Source organism: Callithrix jacchus, chromosome 2 (genome assembly GCF_049354715.1).
Source record: "Callithrix jacchus isolate 240 chromosome 2, calJac240_pri, whole genome shotgun sequence".
Classification (NCBI taxonomy): domain Eukaryota; kingdom Metazoa; phylum Chordata; class Mammalia; order Primates; family Cebidae; genus Callithrix; species Callithrix jacchus.
The window spans coordinates 74,907,033-74,923,673 of record NC_133503.1 but is presented as its reverse complement, the minus strand read 5'-3'; the positions used below and the strand labels follow the sequence as shown (position 1 = coordinate 74,923,673).

The window sequence follows — 16,641 nt, the reverse complement described above, 5'->3', positions numbered from 1 at the left end:
TGGTACAATTCTCCCTGCCAGAGAACTAGCCAGGCTGCCCACAGCACAGCCTCACAGCTCCACAGTAGAAACACAGACCCCTGGGGCCCTAGCTATGGGGATAGTGAGCAGGTGATAGTGAGCAGGTGACAGCAAATGGCAGGCAGGGCGTGTAGGTAAGGTGTTGACAGTGGGGATCCCAAGGCCTCCCAGAAAGGGCAGAGGCTCTGCGATCCCTCAGCTGTGCAAATTGGCAGGAGGGAGGTTCAGAGAAAGCCCACAGGGAAGCTTTGCATTTTCTGGGAATGATGACTCTCAGGTCTTGTACTGATAATCCAGACTACTTTGGGCCAAACAGCCAGGACTGAGCATTGAACAGGAACTTGCAGGCTGCCATGGAACGAAGCCACCTTTGGAGAAAGATATGGTTTGGCTGTGTCCCCACTCAAATCTCATCTTGAATTGTAGTTCCCATCATCATCATGTGTCATGGGAGGGGCCTAGTGGGAGGTAATTGAATCATGGGGGCAGGTTTTTCCCATGCTGTTCTCATGTTAGTCTCATGAGATCTGATGGTTTTACAAAGGGAAGTTCCCTTGCACACACTCTCTTGCCTGCTGCCACGTAAGACATGCCTTTGCTCCTCCTTTGCCTTCCACTGTGATTGTGAGGCCTCCCCAGCCATGTGGAACTGTGAGTCCATTAAACCTCTCTTTCTTTGTAAATTTCCCAGTCTTAGCAATATGAAAATGAACTAATACAGAGACAGCACAAATGCCCAGCAAAAGGCATGTGACTAAAGGCAGTCAGGGCTGCAAGTGTACATGCCCCTATATGTGTGTAGACAGCAGGAGCCCATTCCTAGCAGGCATACCAATAAAATGGCTATGATAAGCTGGCTGGGGCTCTGATTGGACCCTCTTTAAAGCCAGACCATTTAAGGCCACTGCAGTCCCCCATGGGTGGGCTAGTTATCGTCTATTCTTTCACCACAGTCCACCCTCTGATCCTAGCTTCAGAGTTGGCTTATTATTTAGCCTGGAAGCCAAGGCCAGTTCATGAGCCAGGCTTTTCCTTTTGGTGCTTCAGAGCTGCTCATGATCAGTCTTTGTGGTTCAGCAAGGTGCATGTGGGGCATTCGGGGGAGACATCAGTAGGTCTCCAGGCAGGGGTTTGGGCAGGGACAGAAGGTGCTGAGCAGGAAACAAAATCCTTTCCTTCTGCCAGTTTTGCTACACAGCCCACAGGCTGCCTCCTTGGCCCTTACCCAAGCCAAGGCCTTGCCCAGCATTCTGTACTACAGAGGTTTTGGCTATAAAGGCTCTCCTGCCTGTGGCTCCTGCCTGTGGCTCCTCCCTGTGGCCTGCCAGGCCTCCAAGCGAGAATGTCCACTCCTGCTGTCTTTCTCTGAACTCTTCTTTCCCTACCCCTACCTCAGATCTCCAGCTCTCCACATTGGCTCCAGCCACCCAGCTGCCTTTCACTGCCCCTGTCCACTTTCCTCCAGATGCACCTCTGCCTAAGTAGCAGGTCCATGTAGATTCTCTGCCCTCCCCCCCCGGGTGTGGCACCTTCTCTGCTGCACAGCAGATTGGGCAATGTCCTCCTCTCCCAGGTGTGAACTCCTGAAGCAAATGGAAGGTGTGGCACCATCACAATCTCTGAGCCTTCTTTGCAGAACACTGAAGTAGAGGAAGAAAAAAGCTTTAAGTGGCGTTTCATGGAAAGGCCCTCTCACAAGAATTTTGACGATGACAGTGGAAGAGAGGCCACTTACACAAATAAAACCTTTTAAGAAATAGAGTTTAAAATCTCGGTTTTCTTCACTAGCCAAGAAGGAAGAATAGAAGATATCTACTAGCTTACATGGGAGAAAAGCTTTATTCTCTTACTTTTATAAGAACCATCATGTGTCAAAGAAAAATATGCTATTGTATAAGGTTCAAAACAGGTCATCTTAGAATTCTCATCCTGCTTTTGCCAAAACACAAAAAGAATTTCCCCTGCTTTCTAGACCTTCACTGCTTTATCTGCACTTGGTGGAAGCCCTTCCTACACGCTGCTCAGCAACACGGTCTACCGTCTCTTCAATAGCAACACAACACAGTGAAAAGAGCCTCAGGTCAGCAGTCAGGACACTTGAAATGTAGCCACACTTCTGCAACTGATGTCAGCATGAGGGCTTCATCTTTCCCTTCAGTAAGTGGGGATTCCTTCCTTCTTACTTTGTATGGTCGTCATAGAATGGGTTGAGATTGTGAATGTGACAGCTCAGAGCTATCTAAATGTAAGCACCTTGTGTTTATTAGGTAACAGTTTTTATTATTGCTGCAGGAAAGTCATCATGCAGTTCGGGCTCAGGCTCAATTCAGGCACAGTTTGAAGGGTAACTTCACCCAAAGAACTTTCTAGCTCTTCCCTTTTTTCTTTGTTAAGGATTTTAAAACATGAATATTACCCTTGACAGTAACATTTTGTTTTAAAAATGAAATATGCCTCCCCCAGGTAGCGCCAGTTCTCTGTCCAGAAAATAATTTCATCAGACATTGCAAGAGTTTCTTTTGATGGCCACAAAGAAGACCCTTCAGCAGCCCCTGCTGTAGAAAAATTCGTTCTCTTAAGCATGTGCTTCTGAACAACTAAGGAGGCAGAGTTCACATTCACAGCCAGCTCTTGGGAGCAGATGCTGAAGAACATCTGCCTGGAGACTCGTAGAGAAAGCAGGAGGGAACCCTTTATGGGCAGGTAATGGTGCTGCTTCCCATGCAGGCAAACCCTGTTGGTTCAGGCTAATTGGGAGGACGGCCAGCCTGTGTTGGCAATGGCTGAATTTGGGAACATTGAATGTGAAAAGTAATTTAATTTCAGTATATGCAGCAACTCAAATTAGGCTAAGGAAACATGGCCAGGACTTGCTGCTCAGCAGAGATCCTTTAAACCCACTTTAAGAGAGGTAAATGATTTATAATTGCTCACTCCAAGTAAATATGCAAATAGCAGCAGCGACCACAGCTGTAAACAAACTATTGTCCTAAGTGGGCTGGCAGGACACACTCCTGCAGGCTGCAGCAGTGTTCAGGTCCTCAGCAAGCATGCTGGCCCTGGAAAACTCAGCCCAGTTGCTGACTCAAGAGTCAAATACCATTCAGGACCAGGGCTGAGTTGCTGAGGTTTGCCTCGAGAACCTGGGAGCATCTTACCCACTGTACATGGACATGTTTTGTTCCTGAGCCACAGTTATCAGAGGAAGTACATCTCCATTACCTCAACACATTACTTGTCACAATGGGCTTCTTCCAGAAAACAAACTCTCCTTCAAGTGGCAAATTCCAGTTTTTTCCAGTCTAGACTATGGAACCTGTCTTCCTGTTGGTGAATGGGCTTATTCCCAAGGGTGTAGGAAATGTGAAGGACCAGCCCCTGGGAGAATAGCACTCATGGCAAGATTGGCTCACACTCATGAACATGTGGCCTTCATGGGATCATCCGTAAAACACAGGTTCATGGAGGAGAATGAGCAAGGTGTGGGCAGAGGGGCCTGGGAGACAGGGACAGAGACAGGATTGGGGAAGGCAGGAGAGAGAGACCAAGAGCAAGAGACTGACACAGAGAGACACACTACGAGAGTATCAGAGTGTGATACTCTCACACTCTGGGATACTCCCACATGTCCTCAGGGAGGATGAGGCGTGAGGGGAGGGGAGAAGCAGAGACCAAGAAAGGGCAAGGAAGAGAGACACACAGAGACAGTGAGAGACTGAAGGAGAACGACGGAGAGCAGGAGAGAGAGGAGGAGAGAGAGACGTGGGGGAGAGAAGGAAAAAGAGAGAGAAGGGAGAGAAGGAGGGGGATTGATTTCTCTGAGGAATAGGAGAAAGGGACAAAATTCCATCAGGCATTCCCTCTCCTGTTCTGTCCTTCATTTTCTTTAAAACTAGCTCAGACATCAACCACATCTGCAAACGCATTTGAGGAGATAAGTGGAAGAAAAATATGTTTCCCCATGAAAAATTCACCACCCAACAAAAGTTACTTTCATCTCTTGTGCTAAGAAAGGCAACACGACCCCCGTGACCCTTTACAATTGTGTTACTGCAAAACCTAGAAACTGTCCCCTCTTCACCCTGCCAAACCCAGCTCCTGGTCTGAAGCAATGGCCTCACAGGGGCCAGTGATCCCAGAGCAGGGGCTGGCAGTGGGTGGGTGAAGCAGGGAGGAGCCTTGAACCACACCTTCTTAGGCACTAACATGCATATTGAAGCACACAAAATAGAGCAAAGTAATGTTATCCCTATTTGACGTATGAGGAAACTGAGGCCCAGGGAGGATAACTTGCTCAAAGTTATGCAGCCAGTAGGGGAGAATCTGGGGTTCCCACCTGATACATGACACTGGCAGGAGGCCCCTGACCCTGCCTTCTAAGAACTGCATACTCTTGCAGCACACGGCTTTGCAAAGGAGTCCCACTTACTTATATTACCCTTGCCAGCAGCTGTGTCTTGGGGGAGTGGGTCTGATTCTGGAATCCTATTCACCAATGAACTGTGTAGAAGGACCCTGTGAGCATATTGCTCAAGAAGATGCTCTGATGTGGGCATTTTCCTCTCTGAGCATGTGGAAGGCCTGACACAGAGATCCTGGTCTCACTGGCCAAGTCATGCCCTTACATCTCCCTGCACTTGGTGCGTAGATCTGCGCCCCTCCCAGGGTGACTGGGTTCAGGATGATCACACACAGTAAAGAGCAGGTGTCTGTGAGGTATGTTGCTGCTTGGTATTCACTTCCTTCTGCAATCTGAGCTGTCACCATCTTTCCTTGCGGATGATGGAGCATGAGCCACTCTGAGGTTCAGCATCACTCACGAAGTCCCTGCATGTGCAATGACAGGGTCCTTGTCTTGGTGAATTTTCTGCTGTCCATCAATCTCTGTGACCTCAGGTGAGCTCCTGCCTCTGAGCCTCAGGCTCTCATTTATTAAAGGTAAAAGCCATACCCCATAGGGTTATTGCCAGTGTTTCCTGAGTTGATGTAAACATTTCAGCATGGTGCCTGGTTGATTATGAGTCCTCTCTCAGTAAAGGAGAGTTGGCCATGGAAGGCTTCTCCCTATGCAGTGCTCCGATGTGTGGCCAGGACTGTGCTGAACTCACCATCTCAGATGGTGCTGACCACCCCCCGCAACTGTCCCACTGAGCTCATTCCTGGCCTTTCACTGAGGCACAGCAAATGACTTATATGAGCACTTCGTGACTGTCTCTGATCTATTTAAAATCCTGCAGACACTGGATCTGGCTAACTCTGCTGCTGATGACACTTGGCCAAGTCTCCCCATGGGTGTAGCCCTCTGTTTTGCCATCTCTAGAACCAAGCATAGATCATTAAGTCTGAAAGAGACCAACCAGTCCAACACCAGCCTTTTGCAGATGGGAAAACTGGCATTCAAAGAGGCAAGGGCTCACTACTAATACAAAGATAGTGAAGGGTTCACTACCTTTCAGACCTCTTCCTGAACAGCTGATGCTTTAAAGGACTGGACCTAATATGAATATCTGCTACTATCTAGACATATGGTTTTTAGCTAGTATTTTATAATTTTGATTTTTGTTGATATAATTATCCTGCATTGTTTAGAATTATTTTCAAAAAGAAAAGCCAAGAGAGCTAAGATAATCTTTGTGATGAGCTCTCTCTCCTTTCTTTTTTTGAGATGGAATCTCAGTCTGTTGCCCGGGCAGGAGTGCAGTATGAAATCTCAGCTCACTGCAACCCCCGCCTAATGGGTTCAAGCAATTCTCGCGTCTCAGCCTCCTGAGTAGCTGGGATTACAGGTGTCTGCCACCACACCCAGCTAATTTTTGTATTTTGGTAGAGATGGGCTTTTGCCATGTTGGCTAGGCTGGTTTTGAACTCCTGACTCAAGTAATCTGTCCACCTCAGCCTCCCAAAGTGCTGGGATTACAGGCATGAGGGACTGTACTCAGCTAAGCTCTTTTTTTTATGGTAATAAATCTATACAGATTGATGATGGGGCATGTCCTTTCATGTGTAGGGTAGAAATCATGTTTATCTCTAGATGAGAAATATGCTATTAAAATGTAGATTTGGAAGAAAATTCCCAAACCATTGCCAATTTTTATTCTTGAAGAAAATGAAAACATAGCAGTAAGAACTTCTGTGGGGTGGGAGTGGCTGTAAGGGGTGCTAGGCTGTAAATGAGTCATGTGTGCTTTAGAGGGCCACCCTCACCCCAATCTCATGGCCCCCAGGATGTACCCTCACTGCCTCTGGATGACTAATCTTACTGTCTGGCATCTGGAGACTGCCCATGAGAAAGTCACAGAACCTGGGAACTCCAAAGCTCCTGCTGCAGGACCTATCTAAAAGGCCATCTTGTCAACACCCCTTTGGACAAAGGGTAGGGGCACTGGGAGGGGCCAGGTAACAGGGGTTAAATAAGCACAATCAGTGCTATTGTACGGTTGACTCCTCCCTCTGGGTCCTATCCTGGCACAAGGTGCCACTGCTGATCAGGCCCAGAAGTATCCAAAATTCTTAAGATAAATACCAAACTCTGAACCCCTGAAGTGATAGGGCAGCCCCTCAGGAGAACCCATTTCTCAGCTAACCTTACATGGGGCATCTGCCTGGCATAGTCCACTGCAGAAACCTGGTTCCTGTTCAGAGATGTTCACAGCACTGAGTGCTGGGATGGGGCCAAATGTCATAAGAAGCGAGGAAGAACCTAGTCAGCTAAATAACATAATAATCCTATACATGTGGCAGTTTATGCAAGTGACTTCCATTGCCAACACCTAAAGCAGCACAGAGGGCCTCCATTTTGCTTTTCTTTTTTTACTGTCACACGTCTATCCCAGAGGCTTCCATTTTCCAAATGAGGAATGCTGGAGTGCCTTTGAGGTACCATGCAGAAGGTTCTGCTAGCAGATACTGCCTGTGACATTCAGGAGAACTTGGGGCTAAGACTCCTGAAATAGTCTTAGAAGACATGCAAAGAGCCAGGCTCAGGGACCAATGCCAGTTCTAGTGGAGGAAACACTCCCTTTTAGCACGCAGACAGCACACTGCCTCTGAGCAATGGATACATAATATGTCACTCCCAAAATAGCCCTAGTTTCCCCACTCCATGTGGACCAAGAGAGCTCCTTGACTCTACCTGTAGGGCCCTGATGCCCTCCCTGGGTAGTGACAAAGGACAGGAAGCCACTTATCACTGACATTTGAACAGATGCCCATGCACATTAGTGAGATCAAAGACCTATCTCTGCCCTTAACGCCAGCCTCCAGCCTGAATGCTGCAACCAATGACATCATCTTCGACAACTCATTCCTTTTGACAGGAAATGCTGGCTTCCATGCTAACCTTGACTTCCAGGAAACATCTCATTCCAGGTCCTCAGTACAGGACATTTTCCTCCTTGTCAAATTAGTTTCTTGCCTTTATCAAGTTAATTTTACCTGCCCTAGTTTATGTGTATTTTTCTCATAAGTCTCCCATCTTTGCCTCATTGATTTTTTAAAAAAATCTGCAGGGTACCATGAAAAATGCAGGAATGTCCTACAATGGAAGTGTTTTGTTCAGGTGTCACAGAGTACTAGTAGCTGTATGACAAAATTAGTAACAAACTCATCTACTTCTTAGGTCATTTTGACCTTTGAGTGAATTGAAACACATAATTCACATAGAACAGTCTCTGGTACATAAGCATTATTGCCAGTCTGGCCAGGGTTTGACATATTTAAAATTCCTTTTTTTCCAGGAGGCCAGATTTTGATTTTGTTGATTCTCACTATTGTTTATTTTCTATCAAGGCATGCTCTTTTCTCTATTATTTTAAAAGTACTTGAGTTAAACTACTGACTCTAATTTTCTAAAATTATACTGAGGGCTATCACTCTTCCTCCAAGTACTGCTTTAGCAGCATCCTATATGCTTTAATATGTAGTGAGCTCACTATTGTTTGTTCTAAACTTTCAGTGATTTCAGTTAGGACCTATTCTCTGACTCTTGAGTTATTTCAAAAAGTGTTTTTAAGTTTCCAAATGTATGGGTTTGTAGTGGGGTTTTTGTTTATAATTTATAATTTTGGTGCAAATTAGTTAAGGAATATGGCCTACCAATTACTTGGTATTTGTTGAAACTTGTTTTGTGGCCAAGAATGTGGCTAATTTTTGTAATGTGCATGCAAAGAAAGTGTATTAGGTGTGGAGTGTGGAGTTTTACATATAATGAATGGATTAAGCTTATTAGTTATCATTTTCAAATATCCAATTTTTATTCAGTACACATGGATGCAAAGAAGGAAACAATAGACACCAGTGCCTACTTGAGGGTGGAGAGTGAAAGGAGTATAAGGACTGACAAACTATCTTTACTATGCTATTTACCTGGGTGACAAAATTATCTGTACACTGAAACCCTGCAACATGCCATTTGTTCACATAATAAACCTGCACATGTACCCCTGAACCTAAAATAAAAATTGAAAAGAAAAAAAATCCAGGTGCAGTGGCTCAAGCCTGTAATCACAGCACTTTGGGAGGCCGAGGAGGGTAGATCATGAGGTCAAGAGATCGAGACCATCCTGGTCAACATGGTGAAACCCCGTCTCTACTAAAAATACAAAAATTAGGTGGGCATGGTGGCACATGCCTGTAGTCCCAGCTACTCAGGAGGCTGAGGCAGGAGAATTGCCTGAACCCAGGAGGCGGAGGTTGCAGTGAGCCGAGATCACGCCATTGCACTCCAGCCTGTGTAACAAGAGCGAAACTCTGCCTCAAAAAAAAAAAAAAAAAAAAAAAATACTGTTACAATATCCTATTATCGTAGACTGTGAATTTGTCATTTGTCATTGTTATTGTGTAAGTCCCAGGCTTTGCATTTATGCCTATTTAGCAGCTGTGTTAAGTGCATACAGGTTCATGATTATGTGTTCCCAGTGAATTGTTTCTTTCGTCACTGTGCAGTACACCCAATAATACTTTTGTGTCTTAAAGAATACTTTGATATTAATGTTACTACAAATAACTTTTTCTTTTAGTATTGTTAGTATATATTTTTCCATCAATATCATTTCAAATTCTGTGCCATTATAGTTATGATCTTCCTAAACAGCACATCCCTGTATTTTAAAAATTCAATCTGAAAATTACTGTTCACTAACAGATAATCCAATCCTCTAAAACATTTTACTGATATATTCAGTTTTTTGCCAACTTGAGTATTTATTTAATACTATTTTTACTTCTATATATTACTTATATTTCTATATTATTTTAATATAATTTATCAAAATATTTTAATTTAAATATTTCCATATATTACTTATATACATATATTACTTATTCTATATATTATTACTTATTAATATATTTATACATATTACTTATGACGCTTTTAGTTAGCTTCATTTTGTCCACCTCCCTGCCATCTATTGAGTTGCCATCTACTGAGTTGTCTGAATGTTTTTATCCAACTCTTTTTTTTCTCAAATCTTCTGTTGGAAGTTATATTCTATTTTTCTTTTACAGGTTACCCTTAAATTTTCAAAATGCATTTTGACTTAAAGCCTAAAGTTTATTAAGGCCTAGTATCTTCTCAAATAACACAAGAATCATAAAATTCTTCAGTAATGACCATCATCACCATCTCTTGCCTCATCTTTAAAATGCCCCCAAATTAGTCATTTTATTATCAATGTTTTTCTTCAGTTAGTACTTACTTATAATTACCCATATGTTTTTGCCTGTTCTCTTTCTCATTAGCCATTTTTATATTACATTATTTTCTTCTGAGTTTAATTGTCCTTCTCCTAAAGTATATATACTTAAGTTCTTTCAGTAAAAGTTTATGAGTGGTAACCTCTTAAATCTTCATCAGAAAGTATCCTTGCCCTCACTCTCACATAGAATTCTAAGTTGACTATTTTCTCTCAGTATTTAGAAGATATTATTCAATTGCCTTCTGGCTTCCCTTGTCACTAATGAAAAGTCTGCCATCAGTAATTGTTCCTTTGCAGTGAATCTTTTTTTTTCCTTTGGCCACTTTTTATCTTTTGTATTCTGCAGATCATTGTGACATAATTTGTATTTATACTGTTCATGATTTGGAGTGCTGCTTTAATTTTGGCATTTACATCTTTTTAAAGAAATTTGGAAAAGGAATTATCATTTCCAAGGTTTCTTCACCCTCATCTCCTCTACACTTTTCTTATGGACTTCCCTACTTGTTCTTCAAAACTCTGAATAATATCTTTTATCAATATTTCTGATATTTCAATATCTTAATATTTTCTCATAATATCTGTTTTATATTTTTCATCTTTGTGTCTCTCTGAGCTCTTTCCTGAGTAATTTCCTCAGAGCTATCTTCCTGTTCAATAGTTCTCTCTTCAACTATACATTTATTGTATTAATTTAAATAGTTAATTTCTAGACATTCTACTTTTCTAAATTTGCTTGCTTTTCCCCCTATAATTCCTTTGTTCTCTCTTTTTATTATTCTAATTTCAAACATGGACTTTTTTTTTGAGACGGAGTTTTGCTCTTTTTTCCCAGGCTGGAGTGCAATGGCACGATCTTGGCTCAATGCAACCTCTGCCTCCTGGGTTCAAGCGATTCTCCTGCCTCAGCCTCCTGAGTAGCTGGGATTACAGACATGTGCCACCATGCCCAACTATTTTTATATTTTTAGTAGAGATGGGGTTTTTCCATGTTGGTCAGGCTGGTCTCAAACTCCTGACCTCAGGTGATCTGCCCACCTCAGCCTCCCAAAATGCTGGGATTACAGGTTTGAGCCGCTGTGCCCGGCTCATGGATTTTTTTAAATAGTTACTTTTACATTGTTTTATTACATAAAGATTCTGAAGGAGCTTCAGAATGTGTTGAGTCTGTTAACTCTTCCTGATGGCAAATTCATACCTTATGACCTGCAATTTTATGTTGTAGACTGAGATTTTCTTTTTCCCATCAGCATCCTATACATGATGATGTGGAGATTGTCCTTTAAAATGGATTTACATGTGTTTCTTCTAGGAGCTCTATCTTTATTTCTAGGTTTAGAATTTCTGTATCATATAAGTAGTGTAAATTCAGTATGGTTTGAAGTCTAGGCAGACCACAAGCTACTTGCCACATTCCTTGACCATTAGGTACAATTTTCTTAGTCCCCATTTTCACAGAGAGGGCAGTCCTCCCTGGTCTTGGCCTTAAGTAGAAGGCTTTCTATGTTGTGCAGGCCCAAACCACACTTGCTGCCCTGGTATGGACATAAAAGCCCTTGCTACTAGCCCTGGTGGCCTATGCTGGGTCTGACACTGCCCCCTCAAACCTCAGCGTGCCATGACACTGGCTTGCTCATTCATCACTGCCTTTGAGAGTAGTTTGTTCATTTTTTGTACTTAGGAATTTCTCTTACCTTCAAGTCCAGACATATATTTAGAAAAATACACATTTTTCCCAGTAATATTGTATCTGGCATTTCTATATGTTTGGAGTGAGGATCGTGGATGGGTCCAGGGTCAACTCAGATCGTCCTTCTGCTGGATGTTGAGCCTTCTTGCCCCTTTCTTCAATGTCTATTTTCTTCTGAGACAGAAAACAGACCCCGGCCAATCACTGCTTCAAACTACACAAGGTTATGAGAAAGAAATCCCAGTAGTGAATTACAGAGCTGCAGCATGTGTAAAAACACATGTGCCAGACACTGTTTTCAGCACTTTAGCCATACTAAGACATTTTGGTTCCTTTGATAGCCCTGCGAGGTAGGTATTAGCATCCATTTTATAGTTAAAGGCACTGAGGAACAGAGAAATTAAACACACTTACTGTGGACTTAATACCATGTCAACAATGGCAGAAAGAAAAAAGAAAAGGAAGAGATTTCCACTTCCCCTGGAATCTGGGATGATGGAGGACTTCCTGTGTGACCGTTCTGCAACTTCTACCTGCTGCTGGGGCCTTAGCACTATGTTATCCTGCCTAAAATGATACTTATGATTTTTTTTAACAACTCTGTGTTTACAAATGTGTAATTTCATTTCCTTGAAAGCGTTCCAGATCTAGCATCGCACCAGAGTGAGTTCACTGAATCACTGGTGTTGTAACGACTATCCCCAGCAGACATGAACACAAACGAAATCCTGCATTGAAAACAAATTTTCAGGAATTTTTGGATACCCTGCCAGCACAGAATACACTAAGAGGCAGTAACTTTTGAAGATAAAATGTTCAACAACTGCGTCTTTTGACCCTGTGGGATTCCTATCCTAGGTTTTCATCAACTTACTCTGCATTCCATGGGGCTAACCTGTATGTAAGAAGATGTGAAATCCTGATGTCCCTTTGAAGAGTATGGCCTGGTTTATGTACACATTTATTTCAATATGACATTTAACAGAAGGGGACCTGCAGCCTGGGCTTGCTGAGGAAACCCTGCTCCTGCGACTTTCGCCTTGAGCACATCCCTCTGGCGCATGGAGGGCACAGGCTTGCATGTTAAGGCATCTTATGCAAACGTTTTTATCAACGTGGAAAGTGAACTGTATGTTTACCCTCCTCTCAATCCTGGAACTGTAGGTTACGTTTAGTAAATATTTTGACTGGTGAGGCTGTAAACAACTGTCTCCATTCTGAGGCAGAAAAGCAAACATATCTGTGTTGAATCAACAAAGTGGATGGGATGTTTCATGTCTTGGCCCATAGCACCCTGACAGGAATCCATCCAGGGAAACGAGCAGCCAGAAACATTTGTGAGAAGGATCCACACACATGCTAGTCCACTTACACACTGGTTGGGAACAAGGGATTACAGCTGGTATGAGAGATGGGAGACTTGTGCTATTGATGAGCAAGGCTGAAACTTGACCAGGCCCCTGTGGGGTAGGGCTGGATGGATAAGTGGGTACCCCTGAGCTCAGAGAAACTCTGCAACTCATTTCCAGGCCACTCAATTGTGACTGCTGGAGGAAGGAACAAGAATCCCACGATGTGGCAGAAACACCCAGGAGGCAGCTGTTGTAACAGTGGAAGAAGCACCACAAATCATACCCTAAAATTCGTTTATTTGTGGACACCTCTAAGGGTATGAGCGAATAATCCAAATAAGCAAGCTTAAGGCCTTGTATATGACGAAATATGTTTTATCCTATGTGTAAATATTTTGGATGGATTTCCTGCTCTGGAGTATAACACACTTCCATACCTTCTACAAAGAGAGAACTAAAAAGTCTCTGGAGCTTGATGAAGAAGCTAGAATCATAGTTAACAGAAATGATGAGCTCAAACTGTGCTCCTGGGACCACCCCAGGGCCTAATGAGAAACTGGAGGGAGGTTTGAGGCAACCCTGTGTGAACTAGTGACCTTCTGTCCACTTCTGCAGTTCGCATTTGGGCAGCCATCTGTCCCCCGCACTGTGGCCAAAGCCTGTCTCTGTGAGCTCCTTTCCTGCATCTAAATATCCATAGGCCATGAAATCAGATAATCAAGGTGGTTAGAATTATGTTTAAAGCAGGAGTCAGTCGGCTGTGAGGACACCAAGAGGGGTTCCTTCACTGGAGTAAGAGCTTAAATGCAGGGACTGTGCCCTCAGCATGGGTAGCTCGGGGGTCTTCAGGGCTCCTGCTGCGTTTGATGAAGTTCAGAGGCAGAGGAGGGCTGTGCTGCAGCTCTGCTGCTGGGAGCAGAAGGATCAATGCCACCTCTAGCACATAATCTGAGATTCATCCACCTGCTCACCCACTTCTGTCGATACCACCGCACTCTACAGTACGGGCCCTGACATTCAAACCCACCTATACCCAGTTCCTTTCAGTAGAATGTATGCAACTGTGAAATAAGCAGGGAGATATAGCAAAGGCTCTGTACGAACACAAACAGTCAAAGAAAGAAAGAAAGCAATCTTGAAGATAAAAAGGCAGGGTGCTTTCCAAGATGTTGACTTGGAAGAGAAGAAATGGCCCAATTCCGTGGTCAACACTCAGCTCTCTGTCTCATGCTAACCCCCTTCAGAGGCCAGGTATGCAGACATCTAAGATTTAAGACAAAAAACCACAACTGACTTAGCTTCTCCACTAAACCTAGCCACATGGCCCTCCCACCGCAGGAATCAGGGAGCCCTGGGACCCGTGTTATAGGCAAAGATCTGCATTCATGGCATGAGGCTTTGAATCAACCCAGGACCAGGAGAGGAGGCTCCCTCATTCCTGCCATGATATCGCTGGCCACAATACCCTCACAGATGCCCCATGACAAATGTGATGGGAGGCTCTGTAGGAGATGCAGACACAAGGACAAGGAGCGAGGTGATCCTGGCCTGACCTTCTGCTTTGCCCGACTCTCAGACTGGGGCTGTCCCAGGAGGGAGGTTCTAAGGGACACTCAAACCACTTGCAACAAGGCTTCACTCCCAGTCTTTCTCCCCAGACCATCGCAGGCCACTATCCCACCCTCTCCCACTCAGCAGCTAGTCTTGCTCTTGTCCTCCCTGTGGGTCCAGCTGGACTGCCCACAGCCCTGACTCCCCCTTACTATCTCCCACTCACTCTCCTCCCACCCACCTTCTGTCTTATCCAGCCCCACGCCAATCCTCTCCCTTCTCCTGTCCCCTCGGGGTACCAGGACTACCTCCTCCCCACAGGAGCCCAGGGAGCCTCTGCCCGCTCAGCCCAGGGTCTGCTGTTTCTTCATGGGAACATATTTATGTTGACAGAAGAAACCCGAAATCTCTTCCCCTGGGTCTATCCTCACCGGCACTGCCCATGGTGCCTAGCTCTGAAGCAACAGGTCTACCAGAGAATTAGCGGAGATCCCCACTTCCCCATGAAGGAGAAGCCTTCCCTGGAGGGAGCAGAGCACTAACCTCTGGGCTCAGGCGTATCGAGTTCTAATCCTGGTTTCGTCACTCAGGTGGCTGTGTGACCTTGAGATGGTCCCGTTCCTTGAGTTTCCTCTCCCAGTGGAAGACGGATAATAAAGCCTACCTCATACTGGGGAAATCGGAATAATACACATAGAGCACTGCTGAACACAAAGTGCATGCTCAGTAAGTGGTGGCCATAGCTGCTGAGGGCGTTTTCGCTGTTGTTTGCCTGAGGGACAGGAGAAGCCTCTGCATCCCCTTCAGCCCAAGCCCAGGCAGCTTCTGAGGCTTATTCCTTATCGTCACTCATCAGACCTCATTCTTTGGCATTGGATCCTGAATCTGTGGGAATCACGCAGGCAGGACAGCAGGGGTACTGGAGTTGAAATCCTCTGACCTGGCACGGGGTCTTTGGAGTCTATAATACATAGACATCCATCTCTGATAAACTTAGAACATGATTCAGACCCAGATGTATGAACTTGCTACTTCTAGAGGAGTCCTGCCTACATTTATTCCCCCTTGCTCTTTAAATGGAAAGCATAATAGAACATGGTTATACAACTAAAAAGAAAAATGTTTGCTAAGTAGGAGATGCTCTCAAGAAAGACAGAATTTAGGTGAAGGTTTAAAGAAAGGAAATTTGCATGAAAGATTTTACCCAGAAGGTGCTTCTGCTGAATGCACACTAAATAGTCAGAAGGGTTTCTCAGGGCCTGGCTCTGTGCACCAGGCTTGTCTGTGACTTGTGGGGCCTGTCCCCATGCATGGCACCCAGCCTACACATGGGTGGCACTGAGGGGCAGCTGGAGAGAGGGCAGCCTGCACTCTCTCTAATATTCTTTAGCACCTCCCTAATAAATACATACTGGGAGTTGGAGCAGTGGGTGTTTTGTGAAATGGGACTTCCAGATAAATCCTCAGGTGCCTCACTGCAAGGTGATTGCCTCCCTCAAGCCCTTCTCCTTAGAGCTTCCAGAGCTGCTGTTGGGGCGAATCACACATTCTCTCATCTCTGTCTTCAGTGAAGCAATGTTTGAGAAAGTTTTCTCTCCCCAAGGCTCACTATTCATGGTCTTGCTCACTAAGAATTACAACACAGAGGTGGCTAAAAGCCAGTATTATTATTACAGAGTCTATATGCCTATACATTATCTGTACATTAAAGTTATTCTTTAAAAAAATAATAGACCAGCTGGGCACAGTGGCTCATGCCTGTAATCCCAGCTCTTTGTGAGGCTGAGGTGGGCAAATCACCAGAGGTCAGGAATTCGAGATCAGCTTGGCCAACATGGCAAAACTGTATCTCTACTAAAAATACAAAAATTAGCTGGGCATGAGGTGTGCAACTGTAATCCCAGCTACTCGGGAGGCTGAGGCTGGAGAATCACTTGACCCTGGGAGGTGGAGGTTGCAGTGAGCCGGGATTGCACCACTGCACTCCAGCCTGGTGACAGAATAAGACTCAGTCTAAAAAAAAAAAAGATCATGTCTTTTAAGCCCTTTCCAACTTTCCAGAGTACTTTTCAGTTCTCATAAGTAACCATATTGTCTCCTCCCTACACATTCAATCCACACCAACTCACCTACTTTTTATTGAGCACCTGCAAGTGCCTGTCTTCTGGGAGGTCTGTTTTAGCAGAACTAGAGATGGGAGTAGGAACAGACACAGTCCCTGCCCTCAGGGAGGCTCTTGGGAATCAATGCCTTGAATCCCAAAGGCCACCATGTTTTCAGCAGCAACAAGTTACACACACACACACACACACACACATACACACAGTTT

General features: G+C 44.5%; 1 protein-coding gene across 6 annotated transcripts in view; it reads right to left on the bottom strand.

Annotated features, from left to right (window-relative positions):
* FSTL4 (follistatin like 4) overlaps positions 1-16,641 on the bottom strand; it is a 430,768-nt gene that overhangs the window by 299,624 nt on the left and 114,503 nt on the right. For 3 of the 6 annotated variants that reach the window (XM_054251984.2, XM_054251985.2, XM_078365809.1), the window contains exon 4: positions 1,551-1,661. The exons of the other annotated variants lie outside the window; for them this stretch is intronic. In XM_054251984.2, the coding sequence (XP_054107959.1) occupies positions 1,551-1,661 (111 nt within the window). The remainder of the gene's footprint in view (positions 1-1,550; positions 1,662-16,641) is intronic. 6 annotated transcript variants of the gene reach the window in all.